Raw genomic sequence first — 17,707 nt, 5'->3', positions numbered from 1 at the left:
TGTGTGAGGCACTTGGTACAATCAGCAGTCTGTCAGTAGTTGTTGATTAAGGGCCCGTTATATAGGCTACAGAGACAAGAATATTATATTCCCCACCCTCATGTTTACATGTTCTCAGAGGAGATGTGTCCATATAGAATTATGGCCACTTCTAGCTGAACATAAGTAGATTCTTCCACAGATGTCCCTTTCTCTCTCCTCTTGAGTAGTGACCCTGCCTCCCTGTGGCTCTTCTGGGCTTCAGTGCTGGAGTGGCTATAGTGCCTGCATCTGCAGCTAGCAAGGGTCTTGCCACCTGCCAGAAAATTTACTCAAAGCCAGAACAGTCTGTATATGTTAAATATAAAGCCCTGTTGGAGGAAAGGTACAAGCAGCTAGGGAGATCAGGAAAAATTTCACATTGATGGTTGTACTTGAACTGAGTTTTGAAGGAAAAAAGAGATTCCAAGAGGTTGAATTGAAGGGAGATGTGTATTTTAAGCATGAAGAAAAGCCATAGGCATGGCTTCAAAAGCATAAAGACAGGCAATGGGGATGTCTTGTGCAAGACAGAACAGAAATGACCTGTGTGCCAACCAGTGCAGTGTGTCAGGAGAATTCATTATTTCACATGGAGTAGTGTGATGCAGTAGAAGGGGCTTTGGATTTGGAGTCAGAGAGAGGACTAGGGTTCAGTTTTCATCTCCAGCCTTGAATTAAGTCAATCAACCTTTTCGGGTCTCAATTTTCTCATCTTGAAAATGAGTGTTGAATGAAATAATCTTTAAAATTCTTTCCAGCTCTAAATCTCATCATCTTCAAGTCAAACTATATGCCCTATAGCATGTTTCTTGGTTCAAAAATCATGGCCTGACGTTTCCCATGCTTAACTGTCAAATTTTCTTGCAAGAGACTAGCATGGTAAAGGATTCCAGGGTTAATACCATCTCTATTGTTATTCTCTTCCTCTGTTCTGTTCCACCTTCCACCTCCCCCTTGCAGGAGATTGGAGTGAGTATCATTGACCGATGTAAAGGATTCTCGGCACACCTTATGAAGATACTGATCCACCAGAGGAGCTCACTGACTGCCCTGACAGAACAGTGGATTATTCTCAGGTACAGATTGCCCAGCTAGGATGATGTTGAATTTTCCTTTTTAGACCAAGTGGATAGGAGCTGTGTATTTAAGCCACAGATTAAATCAACTCAGATTTGTGTGGGCTGATTACAGAAATGAAATTTACCCTAAATAAAGGCTTGACAATTAATTGTCTGGGGAAGGTGAGGATTGGGTATTGCATTCTAGTTCTGTAATTATGCTTGCTTTAAGTGGATATTCTTTATTCCCTTGTGAAAAGTTTTGTAGTCATGTTAGAGACTTTAAGTAGAAGGAGGCCTGCTTAGAGCTGTTCTGAATTCAGTGTGAAATGATAATATAAATGAATTAGATTGAGACCTTTCCTTTGCTAAATGTTGTGGTGGCTAGTACCATCATTTTATAGTCTTAGAGTAGCCAACACCAAACTGTATTTTAGAAGTCAGGCTTACTGAGCCTACTTTTGTTTATTATTGGTAACAGTAGCAGAAATAATTCACATTTATATAGAGCCCTCAGGTTTTAAAAGTATTTTCCCTACAACAACCTGGTGTAGTAGGAAGCTTTATTGCCCCCATCTAACAGTTGGAGAAGTTGAGTAAGAGATGTTAAGTGACTTGGCCATGTCTACATCAAAGCAAGCCTGTATCTTTGTGATAATAGGAAGCAACTGGCTTCTCTTTCGATTCAAGGTTCTTATCAGTTAACAGTTTTAGGGAAGGTCGCAATAAATTGTATATTCTTGACTCTGAGGTTAGCTTTGTTGTAGAGTAATTATTTTGATTCAGCCATAACCCCTCACCGTCTGTTATGTTTACTTTAGCAGAGTACCCTAAGTACTTTTTTAAATTAGAAGTTCTTAGAATATTTTTCATTTCGTAAGAAAAGAACTCGACACTTTTCTCAACGAGCAAAATGTAGGAGGGTTACGGGATCAAGTGAGAAGGCATTTAGTTTTGAATGCTCATGTTTAGGATTCTAGCATATGCTCTCAAACTCCCATGATCCATTTAATGCTTTCATCAGATGGAACAGCCTCCATCCCAGATCAGAGAGGGTCATCCTTTTGCAAAATGTGCTATATACTTAGTCTGCGTTGATAAACATTTGTTAAACTGAAGCTTGAAAAACCTTTTTAATATGTTTCTTTGGTGGTTTTTTTTTCTCTTAGGAATCTTCTCAGTTGTGTGCAGGAGATCCATTCTAGACTGCCTGGTTCTCATGGCTATCATGTGGCTTTCCCACCTCAAGATGGCATTCAGCAGTGGACAGAAAAGCTACAGCATCTGTCCATGCAAAGCATGATTGTGCTGGAGCAGCTTTCCTGGTTTCTTCAGTGCTGTCCAAAGGAGCAGTCTCTAAGCAATGTAGATGACAAGAGCATAGGAGATGGGCTTTCTACTCCCTGTTCTGGGAAAACCTTCACTTCAGAAGTGGGAGAGACTTCTGGTACAATACTTAACATGATCCCAATAGAACTGAGCTACCCATCTCCTGTGTCTGGAGATTACCTGCCCCCTGGTTGTCGAATGCGAAAATCAGAGCAGTTATGGCAGCAGTCAGTGGCAAGCGTGACTGAGATGCTAACAGCCATTAAAACTGTGAAAGCTGAAGTGGACAAAATCAGGCAGCAGGCTTGTGAAACTCTCTTTCATTCTTGGTGAGTGGATGGGGATATATCGCCATTACTCACAGTGCAACTAAAATCTGTCATTCATAGGAAAAGAGCTGGGATTTACAAATATGCAATTGCTTTTCTTTGAACTCTTTCAGTTGGGCTGCTGGATTAATTGTAGGGTATGAATTATAAAAGTTTATGCATTAAATATCATGTGTCCAGCCACAAAATATTAACTAAAATGGGCTTTATCTGGTATATGTGTTTGAAGAATTCACTGTTTCTTTCCTGTCCCTTTCAACTTTTGCGACATTTCTATATTGTTTCAGGAAACATTTTGAAGTGTGCTCTGCTGGGTTGAGTTGCATGTCCAAAGTCTCAGCTCAGTTGCAGGGCCTAGAGTCCTTGTTCGTTCTTCCAGGGACAGAGGCTGAGCAAACTGCACAGCAAATCTCATTAGTCAGGAGTCTGGAATATATTAGAGGGGAAATCGATAAAGCCATGGCCGACTTCACTGCTTGGAAGACACATCTCTTTACTTCATCCAAACAAGGTGAAAAGGACAATTTTTCTACTTCTGAAATTTAGGGGACAGAGTGGGAAGCCTAAAGCAGTAAAGATCCACTACTTTTGTTCTATAAATGTTCCAAGTGTAGATTAATGTTAATTCAAATCTAGATTATATCTGAAGAAAATCTGTAATTTGGAGGCAAACAGTTTAAAGTAACCAGGACAAAATTTGCAAAGACTTTGTGGCCTTGCTTCTCATCTTCCCTGCCTGACTGCTAGAACACACTGCCTGCTAATTGTTGTCAGCAATTAATATTCTTGACAACAAGCATGTGAGTCATGGTAGTGCGAAATAACAGGACTGCAGGAGTCTTAGAAATCTTGCCTTTTTCAGACTGAAAATGTACACATATGTACAGATATGTGGACCAAGGTCATGTGTTGTTTACCAAGCATCTTATATTACTGTACATATTCTCGTGACATTCTTGCCCTTCCAGAAGAGTTTTTGTATATTGATTATTATAAGGATTTCCTGGGTCACCAAGTCAAACGATTCATTATCCTTTAATTCACAAGGCAACTATATATCAGATGAAGGATTTGTGGAGGATTTCTCAGCACAAATGGAGGTTGCCATCCAGGCAATCCTCTTTGCTACCCAGAGTTTGGCAGAGAGAAATGATCAAAAGATACAAAGAGGCAGAGAACAAGAAACTTCCCAAGAGGAGAGTGGTAAGTTTCATATGAGACAAAGATTACTTGTATGTTGTCTGAAAATTTGTTTAAAAAATATTTGGTGAAAAATCTCAAACCACTTTGATTCTTATTGGTTTAATGCTCATTGATTTCTTATCTCAGTGTCTGTATGACTTTGTACAGCATGGGTTTTTGGTATGTATATGACTTTATGCCATTAATGATGTTTTTCTCTACCACCACCAAAGAAACAACAGACTCGATGGAGAGAGTACAGTCTGGACATCTAACAAAACTCCTAGAAGATGACTTCTGGGCTGATGTGAACTCTCTACATGTGCAAAAAATAATCTCAGCCATTTCTGAACTCTTAGAAAGGTTGAAATCTTATGGTGAAGACTGTACAACAGAGAAGCACAAGGTAAGTTGGCTCTTTAAAAGCTCATATATTTATAGACTGTTCTAAGGGAACAAATCTTCTGACTCCTTCTTCTCCAGTCTGACTACCTTTAGCATCTTCTAGATTTAGAATCTTCTGATTCTGTACATGATAGGTTTTTGATAGTTGTGATATGCGGTACTTGGACTATTTGGAAATGGATGCCTGAATAATAAAGGTAAGAAGTATAGTTTTGAATACCAGAAAGCCAGTTAATCTTCAGTTGGGTTTTAGTCATGTAATATTTGACTTCCATTGTGTGAGTGGGGGGAATTGATGTGACCAAGGGGTAAGTTACTCAACCTCTTAGGGCCCTAGGGAACTCTGTGAGACTAGAACTTGCAGAATAGGGGCCAGTCTACATTGGTGGGAGAGGAGTTCCATATACTGATGAAATCACAGGTCTGAGCCAAAAAAAACCACCCCCAAACACCAAAATATTAACATTCAACAAGTGTATACTAAGTTAATAAGCAATTATTACTAAACTAATAGTTAATAATACTGGAATACTTTAATTAATAATAGTCAAAAGTGAAAAGTCATTCTGCAGTAGCATAAACAATGAGAAGTTGATCTTCCCAATAATAATCTCGCATTTGTTTTGCAAAATTTCATGTTTTATTCTGCCACAGGAAGTGCAACATGGGAGTATTTTACAGAGGGCTGTCCTTAAAATTAGGATTGCCTGGATCCAGGTGCTATTTTTGGTACATGTTGACACATTGTGTGATCCCAGGCAAGTGCCCCAGGCAGCTATCTTAAGATATAAGTTGCAGAAATCTCATCAGTTTTGGCACAGGGATTTCCTCACTGGAGAGTTCCTTGTTAGGTTGGAACAAACAAAATTCTACATTATATTTGTGAATACAAGCTTCCCTATAAATTGACTATACTTGGACAAGTAAACTTTGTACAGATAACTGAGAATTGGAATCGTGAACCATGGCTTTCAGTTTGTCAAACAAGGCACTTGTCACTGAAGAGTTTTCTTTTGTTTGTTTGAACAAACAGTTCTTCAATCAAGCCTGTTCCTTGTTGGTACGCCTCATGCCCATGCTTTCCAGGTATTTAGATCTCGTCCTGTTTCACCTAACAGTGTCCTTGGCAACTCACCGAAGCACTGGGAAATTGCTCTCTGTGCTCACTCATGTCTTCTCTGAACTTGGTCAGAAGGTAAGCCCCATTTGGAGACCACTTACGCCAAAGAATACCCAAATTTTCAAATAACTTAAATTTAGAAGTAGTTTTTCATTTGATAGATTTCTGCAAAATAACTGGAGTAAAACTAAGCAGGCCATTGATCCTGTCAAGTGGTTTTCCCAAGAATCTTTTCTGTTTTGAGCGTATTATGTTAAAGCCATTAGAATTGATGCATAGATAGGCACTCCTAGAAACTGGAGACCACATTGGAATTAATGCTTTTTTGCTTTTGTGCTGACTTACTTTGAAACTTAAATGTATTTTCTAGTGCAGATCATAATTCACCCACGTTTTCTTATCCTGTATGATTATTGCCAATGTCCTTCTATAAATCCTTCTACCCTCACAGTGAAGGCCTTCCTCTTAGGATTAAGTCGATACTAGTGGAGCTCTTGGACGGTCCATCTCTTTCCTGGAATCCTGTTACTGAACCACCAGCCACCTTCTCTGCTAATCACATATATTCTTAGTGATACCCTTTATTATTTTGTTGCCTGTTAATATCCACTACTAATACATCTTTAGGTGACCTGCAGTTTTAATTCTTTGAATATTGTGGCATTCCATGGTTCACAGTCACATAGCGTCATCAGAAGAGTACTGATGTTACAGAGATGGACCTTTGTTTCAGTGAGAAGAAGAGAATCGTTTAAAAGCTCCATACAATTCTCAAAATGCAGTCCAGCTGGTGCTTCTTCCTTTGTTTAGTTCCAGGCCCAGTTCTTTTTCTGTTTGCAGTGTCTGCATTGTTCATGTGCCTTTTTTTCCATCTCTTCAAAATCTTTATGAGAATGATTTGCATTTATATCAAGGACATCATTGAAGACATAAGAAGGGAATGAGCAGGCTTTCACAAATGATAAGTTACAGCAGATAGCAGCTTTACTGTCACACAGTTGATGGAAAGGTTTTGAGAATACCAGATTGCAGTGTACATATTGTTTGTTGACTATATATTTCAAAAGAAAACAAAAACTTAAAATTGACAAAATGGTACCTTAAAGAGCTCTTCGCCAAGCAAGATTTTTTCCCTCATTCATTTTCATAATCTTGCAAATTCTTTGAAGATATGCAACAATAGAGATAACTTTGTGCAATCTTCTGTATTACCATCAGGGTCTGATATTAATCATGAGGCATGAAACAAAGAGATTCCTACTTCCCGATACTGTTTATTTCCATGGAGAATTGTCTGTGGAGAGTCCAAATTGAAAGATTTTCTTTTAGATGATGATGAGTTCTTCCTAATGCTGCTGCTTACAGATAACATTGTGCTAGTTATAGCAAACTCCTGACATTGCAGAACTTCCTTCATGAGATCCATAGTCACCCTAAAGATTTAAGTCTAACCGCAGATGGAAAAGCAAGTGAACAAAGAATTTTTTTGTCAACACTATAGTTTGAAATTGTATGGACAGAACATAGGTCTAGTGAATCATCACATAGAACATAACATTTCAAAATAGAAAACCTGTATTCCATTGAACTGTAGATCCCAGCTTTAGAAAAGATATTCTAGAAATTGGTTGTTATCATCTGAAGCAATAAGTCTGATAAGTCATCTCAGTGTAAATATGGCTAGATTAAATTGGAGTCTTTGTTGATAAATAGGATCTTTCATTACAGGATGCTGCTTATTAAGACTTCATTCATATAAGATTTTTCGTGACTGTAACTATGTGCCAATGAGAATGTATATAAGGCTCTGAATCACTTAGTCAGGGTAGATCTGTGTTTTGTTTAAGAAGGCAATATTGCTTCATTTAGGTTGGGTATAGTTAAGAAGTGTTGGATCTATGACAGGTATTTCTTTATTATATGGGTGGTAAATTTTTTTCCTTGTGAGTTACTGAGGTGACATATACTATACTTGGAAGGATGCAATCATAGTATGGATACCTCTTGCCCATCAATCTGTCAATTAGCAAGCATTAATTGTCTGTTATATATTGGGAACTGTGCTAGATGTTGAGGATAAAAATGCAATAAATTAAATACTCCCTACTCACAGGAAGCTTATATTCTAACAAGAAACAAGGCCCTACATAGGTATATGGAGAATAAATGCAAGGTAGTTTGAAAGGGAGGGTGCTAACAGCTGAGATCAGGAAAGCCTATGAATAAAAGATAGTGCTTGAGCTGTGTCTTATTGTAAGAAAAGGATTCTCTGAGGTAGAGGTGAGAAAGAATTACATTCCAGGGCTGGGCAACAGCCAGTGTAATGGCATGGAGATAGGAGGTGGGAGATGGAGTGTTACAAGTGAAATACAGAGAGGTCACCTTGTCTGGATCTCAGTGGGAGAGGGAGTAATGTGCAATGAAGCTGAAAGATGATGTGTCACTAGGTTGTGTAGGACTATAGAAGCCAACATGGAGTTATGTTTTTGCTACCACAAAAACTACTGTGTGAGTATTTAGGTACAGACAGGGTCTGCCTTTCTGTGTCTGTCTTTCTTTAGGGTATATATTTAGATATGGGCTCAACAGGTCAATGGGCATAAAAAATTTTTTATGAATTTTTGTAGCATAATTTAAATTGTTTCACAGAATGGTTAGATCAAATCACAGCTCTACAAAGATTTTAGTACTATGTATCTTCTCATAACTTTTGATTGTTTATTAATTTTTGCCAGTTTCAAGAATGTGAAGTGAAATTTGAGCTTAGAATCAGTATATACTATTTGAGAAAGTGTCACCCTTTTAAAACTACTTCAGTGAGCCAAAAGTGTTGACTTAACAGGTGTCTGTGGGAATTAATTTCATTAATCCACATAACAAATTTTTAATGGCCAGCAGAATTTCATTAAGTGAAAACTTAACACAGATATTCCTTTTCATTTTTTAAGTTAATTATCATTTAGTAGTTTCACAGAAGTTTTGAAATGGCTATAAAATGAATAATTTGGAGGCAGTCAGTGACAGAAAATAAACCTTTTTTCTGGTTCTTTACTGAAAGGAAATAATTGCTCAATCTCTTCACCTACTACCTCTGTTTCTTGAAAGGGATTTTGCCTCCCCAAAGAACTTATGGAAGAGTCTGCAGGGGAAGGAGCATCAGAATTCCATGACTATGATGGAGGTGGAATTGGAGAGGGTGAAGGCTTGAAGGATGTGAGTGACCAAATAGAAAATGAAGAACAGGTATGTGGTGAGCCCACTTTCCTCTCTGTGTTTCCTTCTATAGAGGTAGAATTGGGGGGAACATATTTTTTTACCAGTCTCTCAGGGAGCTAATCACTTTACCATAGATTACTGTCTATCCATTTGAAGAAAAGCAAATGAGTTTTTTGTTGTTAGTTTATCATTTTTGGGAATCTCAGTGGTTTTGGAGGTCCTTTAAGGAGCAGTTTTTTCTTGGTCTTGATTCTTTAAATTATGGAAAAAAGTCTTCCAATCTAAAAAGTTGTGTTTATATATTATTTATATTACCATTACATGTATTATTTATCTTATATTTTATTGTTATATATTTATATTATATTTACATTTACATTGTTGTTTGCATTATATATTTTATGTTTTTATTATGTCTGTTATTATTTTATATTGTTTATTTTATTATAACGTTTTATGTTATAATCTACATCTAATGTAACAGAAGTATTCTCTTGGCTTGTAGCCTTCTGTTACTAAAAGCCCTTTGCTAAAGAAACTTTTTTTTTTTTTTAATATTCTTGAGTTTTCCTTCTTGAAATGACCACTTCAGTGTGAAAAAAAGTTTTCATATACTTTGGACTAAACTCTTTTATTTTTAAAACTCCACTTCAGCAAATAACTGAATTGGTGGATATTTAGTAATACATAAACTATGTATGTGTGTTTACCGAGAGTAACATAGAGGTATGCAAAGATACTCAAATTTTTTTTACAAACTGACTAGGCTGTGAGAGTGTGGTATAAATGGATTATATGCAAGGCCAAAACTAGGAAGACCTAGGTTTGAATCTTAGTTTTATTACTTATTAGTTAATTGATTAAAGACAAGCTTATTAGTCTCTTAATACCCCAGGCAACTGTCTAAGACTGTAAGCCACACACAAGGGGTTTCCTAAAGTGCTAAAATCACAGGTCTGTTCCCACCCACCTCTACCCCCCCACTTTCCCCCCAAAGACAGAAAAGAAAAAATACTCTAATCCAACAGTTGGTGAATTGTAGCTTGTAGGCCAAAATGTAGCCTTTTCATGTTTTTATAAGGATTGAGCTAAGAATAGATTTCATTTTTTAAATAAAATTTTTATTATATTGAAACATGTAAAAAAAAAATTTTAGCTCCAGTATAAAAAAACTGGCAGCAACCTGATTTGTCCTTGAAGCAGTAGTTTGCCAACTGCTACTCTAATCATAATTGTCAGGCCAGTTTTTTCCCTAGTAGGAAAAAAGTGTTTTGTGTGATTGAATTTGGGAATTAAATTTCAAATAACGGTGAAGCAAAATTAAATAATGGTAAGTTATTCATCAGTGTCTTCGACAATGTTATTCACTGTAGGTAGAGGACAGTCATCAAAAGGGTCAAGAAAAAGAGAAAGAGGACCCAGACTCAAAACCTGATATTAAAGGAGAAGATAATGCCATTGAAATGTCAGAAGACTTTGATGGGAAAATGCATGATGGGGAACCAGAAAAACAAGGTTTGGCACTTTTGGCTAATGTGGACCATGTATCTTATTTTGGGAAAAAAGATAAAGTACAGTCCAAAAAACTCCATGTTTTCATTAATCTAATCTGTTAGAACAAGTTGGTTCGTAGCAACATGTTGATCATTTGAATTATAGTTGGTTTCAGAGCAGTTAATATAAGCATGTATATTCCCTCTCTTAACAAAGGCAAAAATTTCTAGTTGATTTCAAAGATGCTGCCTTTCCCTATGACCTCATACCCTTGCTTATAAGGTGACTTCTTTAGTTTCAAAGGGCCTCTGCTGTAGTTGTGCCTGCTCAAAACCATATACAGGTCAACAAGGGGACCATCAATGGCAAAACACAGTGTATTGAGTACAAATTATGGTGGGGTTAAGTAGTGGGCAAAAAGAAAGTGGTAAGTTGGGGCAGGGGGTGGGGAAGGGATCCAGCTCTGGCAGAAATGAAAGTTACTATTTAGTTTATAGCCTCATATCATAGCATTGCAGCTAAAAGGAGATTTAGGTTGTCATTTAATACAAATGTTTCATCTTACAAATTAAGGAAGGTGAGGATCAGAGAGATGAAAGGCTTTACAAAGTTACCCAGTTAATAGCAGGCAGAGTTAGGACTTGTACCCAAGTTTTCTGATTCATTTCACTGATCTCTCTGCCATGCCTGCCAGTGGTCTATTCCAAGGTTTTGTTTAGATGGAGCCAGTTGTTTGGCTGTTAGGTAGACACCAACTGTAAATCCTTGTTCATCCACCATGGAGAGGTTTTAGCTTTTATGTGAATGGGATCTGTCTGTCTTCCTGTCTGCATTCTCCTGTGTGTTGGGATGTGTCTTATTAAGTTGAATGCCTCTCCCCTTTCAGAAGAGGATGATGAGAAATCTGATAATGAAAATGAAGAACTGGATAAACAGATGGGAGATCTCAATGGAGAGGAAGCCGAAAAACTAGATGAAAGGCTCTGGGGTGATGAGGAGGAGGAGGAGGAGGAGGAAGATGAAGATGAGAGTAAGGCAGAAGAAAATGGACCAGGAATGGATGAGGTAATTTTGTTTCAGGGGGAAAAAACAACCCAGTAAAATCTTAGGGTCTTAGCTTAGTAAATCCTCTAGGTCATATGAGAGATAATTTTTTGAAACTATTATTTTCTTCCTTATAAACCCTTTTTTCCCTGTCTTTCTATGCCTTTTCCATTTCTCTTTGCTTTTTCTTCTTTGCTGACTACCTCCAAGATTTGTTAGTTTCACTGGTTACATTCAGTGTTAGTAAGATTGTTCTGTGGGCAAAGCCATGGATTATGAATTAAAATTAGGAGAAAGAATTAAAAGGCTTCTTTTGGCAAAAATAGTTTAAGGCTAGAGTCTTGTCAGTGACCCCAGAATTTCTCCAATTGTTTTGGTTATTCCAGATGTATAAAATGATGGAGCTGGGAAGATCTTAGAGCTGTTTGGTCTTTGCAGTGATAGAGAGTAATTTCAAATTTCTTGCCTGAGCATGGCACTTTGTATGTTGTTCATACAGATGCCTCTTGGTACTGATGTTTGGATCTACCTTGAATGTTATTCTTGCAGGCATTCATGGTTCTCTATGGCCTGTACATTTCTATATTGTAAGGTTGAAGAGAAAAATTGCAAGGTCTTAAATCTAAATTGTTGTATAAGTAGTTTCTGGGATTGGGTGTGAGGGTTTTTTGTCTGTCCCTCCCCACATTACACACTTTCCCTATGTTCAACAGGAGGATTCCGAACTTGTTGCGAAGGATGACAGTGTGGATGCAGGCAATCAGAACACGGGTCAAAAGCAGTCAAACAAACAGGAAGAAGAGGGAGAGGAAAATGATGATGGGCAAGGCAAAGAGAAAATTCATGAACAAATAGATGAGGTAATGAGAATTTAAAAATAGGTACTAGATCTAGTGGCAATTAATTGCAAATAGAGACAACCTGATGAAAACTTCCTGACCCTAAGACTTATTGGGGTAGGAAACCTGTTCTTCTGTGTTCAGATTGTATCCTCTGTCCTGAAGATGTGTGGACATTACAGTAAACAAAGCTCTTACAGACATCATCTTTGTATAATGTGTAATGGAATTGGTGCTGGGGGAGCTAAGATGTCTCACCCATCTCTTTCTATTTGATTTTGGGCAAGTCTGTGCCTCCTGACCATTTGGTTCTTCCTAAGAATGTAGGTTTCACTGGTAATTTTCTGTATTTGTTTACCAGTGTAAGCATGAGTCTTAGAAAAAGACATTACATAGTAAATAAATGTACAGTCCTACCATTAATCAATGAAGTATACCCTCCTCAATTGCTTGTGCCCCTTTTCATCCGTTTACTATCATTTCAGTTAACATGTAAAAAAATGCAAGGGGCAGCTAGGTGGTGCAGTGGATAGAACACCAGTGCAGGAGTTAGGAGAACCTGAGTTCAGATCTCACCTGATACTTGATACTCACTAGCTGTGTTACCTTGTGCAAGTCACTTAACCCCAATTGCCTCATCCTGGGTTGTCTCCAGTCATCCTGATGAATAACTGGTCACTGGATTCAGATGGCTCTGGAGGAGAAGTGAGGCTGGTGCGCAAAGTCAAGTTCAAGTCATGTCATTATTTCTCTTATGGCATGGTCTCCTTCAGCAACGAAGGACAAACACACAAAAAAAATGTACAAAATGGGTACTTAATGGCATATGTAACCACCTACAAAGAGGTAGAATATCCATGAGGTATAAAGCCATGTTAATGCTTTGGTGTTAAAAATTGAATTTTTTTTCTCTCTGGGTTGGTCACTGAAGAACTTACACAGAAAGAGTTTTGAAATGACAACATGGCTGTTCAAATCTTTGCTTGCCAATGATAAATTGAATAGACTGATTGATATCTAGGGACATCATATAGCATACTCTTCTAAGAGAATATCTGAGCTCCATGAATGCATGTTGTATGAAAAGCACATTGCTTTCAAGACCTCATTCATTTCACTTAACATTTATTAAGTTTCTGTTGGGCAGGTTCTTTCCTAAATGCATGGCAAGACCAAGGAAACAGCTCCCTTTCTCTATGAGTTTACATTTTAATATAGTAAGACATGTAAAGATATATCTTATTACATTGTTCTCTTTGTTCTGCTTTCCTCTGCCTATTAGAGAGAATATGATGAAAATGAAATGGATCCTTATCATGGCAACCAAGAAAATCATCCTGAACCGGAACCTCTGGACCTTCCTGATGACTTGAACCTTGATGGTGGAGAAAAGAGTGATGAGGAGGATAAAGCTGAAGAAGGAGGTAGTACCAGTGGTAGAAACTGTTTCAGTGGTTGGAGCATGTGAAAAATGGTTGAGAAATATATTTTACTTTCTTTCTTAAAAAAATCCTGTAAATTAAAAAAAAAAAACTTCATAAAAGATAGAATCTGGAAGGGAATTCAGACCAGAAATCACATGACGAGATCATTTTGAACTGATTGCTTGTGTTTACTCGTTGTTAGAGTACACAGCACTTTAATCCTATGTAAAAAGTAGTGTGTATATATATATATATATATATATATGTATATATATCAGTAAAATATAGAGAAAATATATGTTAAGCTCATTCACTGGCTGGTGTCTGTTTAATCTTATTATTATTTCACATTCTTCTATTAATGTTCCTCCTAGCTACTTCATATCTTTTTCTTACTTCTTATAATGTATATTTGTGTTCTTTTTCTACCTCCCCTTAATTTTTCTTTCTCAGTTTATGTTTATGCATATGGACCCACAGTACATATCATAGTCTAGAATAAATGCGTGCTCTCAATGTACATTGATAAAACCTAGCAGCAGTCATTTATTATGTAGATACATAATTATATGTAGATACATAATTTATAGATTGTCATTTTGGCAAGGGACCTTATAGATCGTCTCCTCATTTTAAAGATTAAAAAAAAAACATCTAAATCCCAGAGATATGAAGTTCATGTGCATAAAACAAAGAGATTTCAACTCATGTCTTCAAGAATTCTGTGCTCTTTTCACCTTACCATAAATTGTTGGCATACCTCTTTGTTCTGTGTCTCTTTCAATAGTAAGTGTGAGTAGGCATGACCCTTCCCATCTACAAAGTAGCATATAGTTTAATAAGACTATTTGACCTGGAAAATTCCAAATTTATGAATTGAAAAGTATCACATAACCTGTAGTGATTTCCTTTAGGTATGGAGTAGTTTGTGCTGACATTTAACTTTCTCCAGATGAATTTGCTCAGGGAATGAGAAAGCAGCATTCTGTTGGAGGTACTATAACAAAGACTAAATGAAGAATTGCCACAAAACATTTCAAATAAATTCAAATTCTATTTGAATTCATGCTTCGAAGTTCAGTTCTACATCCAGTGAAGAACTTCTAGTTCTTACATTCCCAAGGTTGATACTGAAGACATTTAAGCTAGTTTCATTTCATCTGTGTTCAAGAATGTGTTTTTCTTTGTGTATTTCTGAAACTCAGCTTTTCCTTTCCTTTTTCACTCTTCTCTCTCCAAAAGCTAATCATCTTGAAATTGATGAGAAGCCAGTGGACCCAGAAGAAGCTGCTCACGGAGCTGAGGAAGAAGATCAAAATGCTGTTCCTGAGCACAGCGAGGGAGCTGAGGATGAAGGTGTGCCTGAAGAAGAAGCATCTGAAGATAACAAGATGGAGGAGGAAGACGAGGCACAGGCAGAAACTGATGACCCAGAGAAAGATAACATTGAAAACTCTGAGGAGTGTGCAGCTGAGGAAGAGCAACAGCGCCCAGAGGAGGAGAACAAAGAGGCCAGCGAGGACAGTGGGGTCCCCACCGGTGAAGGCCTCCAGCCTCAGGTGGGCTGGGATAATAACCACTTGTTCTCCTTCAAAAACAGAGGGCAAGAATTATCTGCCTTTGGTTGGAGCATCTGTTGGATTCGTAAAGCAAACCTGCCTAACACACACTTGTGATATATTTAATAGTTTAATTTCTGCTCCACAGACAACATGGAGCAGTAAAAAGAGAACTTGATGTAAGGTCAAAGGATCTGGTTCAAATCCTGACCCTGTTCACTATGAAGTTGAGCAAATAACGTTATCTCTTTAGGTTTTGGGTTTTTCATCTGTAAAATAATGGAGTAGAATGACAGACAGATGACACATTGTTCTGCCATGTAAAATGGGTGGGATTAGATTAAATGATCTTGATCTCTGAAGTGACTTTCAATCTGCTTAGGTCTGATCCACCTGAGGACTTGAGAAACACCCTCCCATAATCAGTCACCTTTGTGATGTGACTGTAACCTACTTTATAGTTTCTGTGGATTCCTTTATATTGCTTCCTCTCACAGTGCTAATTATTATATTCACTTTGATTTCAGGAAGAGGAGGAAAAGGAAATTCCAGAAGTGGATGAGGAGATGCCTGAAGCCATGGAGAGGAAAGAACATGAATCCTCTGGGCAGACAGGAGAGGAGAACCTACAGAGTGAGATTGCTGTTGAACTAGCTGGAGCTGCATCTGAGAAGGACCAAGCTAAAGAGGTGATTTGGAGTTTCATTTAACAGCTCAAGCTTACTCTTATTTGGTGGTTAACTCCTTTCCTCTCTCCTAACTACTGTGCATACCCTCCTTCCCCCCATCCCACTTAAAGAAATCTTGCTAATGATTGGGAAGTATGTATATTTTTTTGTTTTCTGGACACTCCATAGCTCATTTCTGATTATGTTTCATGTGTATTTATCCCATAGCAAAATCTACAGAAGAGTGTGCATTTAAGAGATTTATTTTACAAGTAGCAAGTATTATTGGAATGATGGTTTTGAAGAAACAACTTATCTGTGTTTTAAATAATTTCCTTGGAGAGAGACAAAAATTGACTTTTCTACAGTGATATATTTGTGGCAGGGTTATCTTGTTTTTGATGCTGGACCGTAATTTTGCAAACACTTTTAACTTTGATTTTTATATCCTAAATCATGAAGGGAATGTTCTATACATTGACCTGTATAGAGAGAATGTAAAATCAACGAATGTTACATTGGTTATTGTCTACTAGAATAAATTGTTGATGAGTTCTTCTTACCTTAGTCCTCTTTGGCTTTGGATTTTCAGGAACATGGAAGTGGTACTGCAGATGCAAAGCAAGCAGAAGGCCATGAGTCCAAGCTGATGTCCCGGTTGGCTTCTCAGAAGCAGAGCAAGAAAAACACACAGGTCTTTTTCTTTTTTTTTATTCTCAACTAGTGTGTAGGCTCTAAAAAAGAGGATTTATGAACAGGACCACTGGTACCTGCTTGTCCTTCTTCCTGACCCTGTCCCTCATAAGAATTATATTGGAAAAAGTTGAAACTGCTTTCCCTGGTAGGGCCTCCTTGCTGCAACTTAGTTCAGGCAGGAACCATTCCTCTTTATCTTTGTTTCTTCCCCACAAGTATCTTCCCCACAAGTATCTTTCCCACAGTGTTTTACACTTTGGACATAGTGCTGAGTTTTATAAACCTCTGATTTTGTTGGCATAAGTACTCTTTCCACCAGCACAAATCACAGCCTGTTGATAATTTCATTGATGATCTCTGCTAGTAGCTGTGGCCGTGAAAATTAATCACATGAAAGCTAGCTTGGTGTTGGGTGTTTCTGAACTCAGCTAGGCTTATCCTCCAATAAGAGGTATATAGTCAATTCCTAGACCTGTATTATGTAGGCCTCTTAGTGGTTATTGAAATGAATAAATGTTAGCTCAAGACAGTCCCTAAAATTTCCATCTGTTCCATCTGCCTGGTGGACAGTTAGAACAAAAAATTTTGTTCCCAAGGTGCTTAGCAAAACCAGTCACCCATGTGTTAATACATCCATAGTTTTTTTTTCCCCAGTTTTCTATTTTATTTTTAATTTATGGAATAAAACAGTAATTTCCATAACAGTACAATAGAAAAGGTGAGTGCATATGAAACTACAAATCTGCTATGCACAATTTATTCTTCCTTTCAAATATACAACAAAATTATCATGTAAATTCCTTTCTCCCCATTTTTCCCTGTTCCACCCCTCCCCCACTCTAGGGATGGCTACCATTAGATAGAAATATATACATGTAAAATTATTCTGTACATACTTCTATTTATCAGTTCTTTCTCTGGATACAGATAAGGTCTTTCTTCATATGGTCTTTATAGTTGAATAAATTATTTTGCCTATTATGAATTCACTTAAAAGCCCTTCTTTAAATAATATTATTATTACTATATACAGTGTTCTCTTGGTTCTCTTCAGTTTGCTCTTCATTATTTCATACAAGTCTTTCCATGTGTTTCTAAAATCATCGAGCTCCTGATTTCTTACAGCACAGTAGTATTCATCCCAGTCATATACCACAACTTGTTCAGCCATTTCCCAATTAATGGGCATCCCTGCATTTCCAGTTCTTTGCCACCACAGAGCAGCTCCTCTAAACATTTTAGAACATGTAGGTAGTTTAATAAGTATTTGGGCATAATTCCAGATTGCTCTCTGAAATGGTTGGATCATTTCACAGTTCCACC

The 17,707-nt window shown here is 37.4% G+C and overlaps 1 protein-coding gene across 1 annotated transcript in view; it reads left to right on the top strand.

Annotated features, from left to right (window-relative positions):
• The window catches only part of MDN1 (midasin AAA ATPase 1), a 178,814-nt gene that overhangs the window by 145,256 nt on the left and 15,851 nt on the right, over window positions 1-17,707 (top strand). The window contains exons 78-91 of the mRNA XM_072642816.1: window positions 982-1,097; window positions 2,249-2,737; window positions 3,025-3,248; window positions 3,785-3,940; window positions 4,153-4,325; window positions 5,358-5,519; window positions 8,550-8,687; window positions 10,034-10,175; window positions 11,041-11,219; window positions 11,912-12,058; window positions 13,320-13,461; window positions 14,704-15,020; window positions 15,548-15,709; window positions 16,281-16,382. Of these exons, the coding sequence (XP_072498917.1) occupies window positions 982-1,097; window positions 2,249-2,737; window positions 3,025-3,248; window positions 3,785-3,940; window positions 4,153-4,325; window positions 5,358-5,519; window positions 8,550-8,687; window positions 10,034-10,175; window positions 11,041-11,219; window positions 11,912-12,058; window positions 13,320-13,461; window positions 14,704-15,020; window positions 15,548-15,709; window positions 16,281-16,382 (2,649 nt within the window). The remainder of the gene's footprint in view (window positions 1-981; window positions 1,098-2,248; window positions 2,738-3,024; window positions 3,249-3,784; window positions 3,941-4,152; window positions 4,326-5,357; window positions 5,520-8,549; window positions 8,688-10,033; window positions 10,176-11,040; window positions 11,220-11,911; window positions 12,059-13,319; window positions 13,462-14,703; window positions 15,021-15,547; window positions 15,710-16,280; window positions 16,383-17,707) is intronic.

Source organism: Notamacropus eugenii, chromosome 2 (assembly GCF_028372415.1).
Source record: "Notamacropus eugenii isolate mMacEug1 chromosome 2, mMacEug1.pri_v2, whole genome shotgun sequence".
NCBI lineage: Eukaryota > Metazoa > Chordata > Mammalia > Diprotodontia > Macropodidae > Notamacropus > Notamacropus eugenii.
Note: the sequence above shows the minus strand (reverse complement) of the source record. Positions and strands in the feature narration are given on the sequence as shown.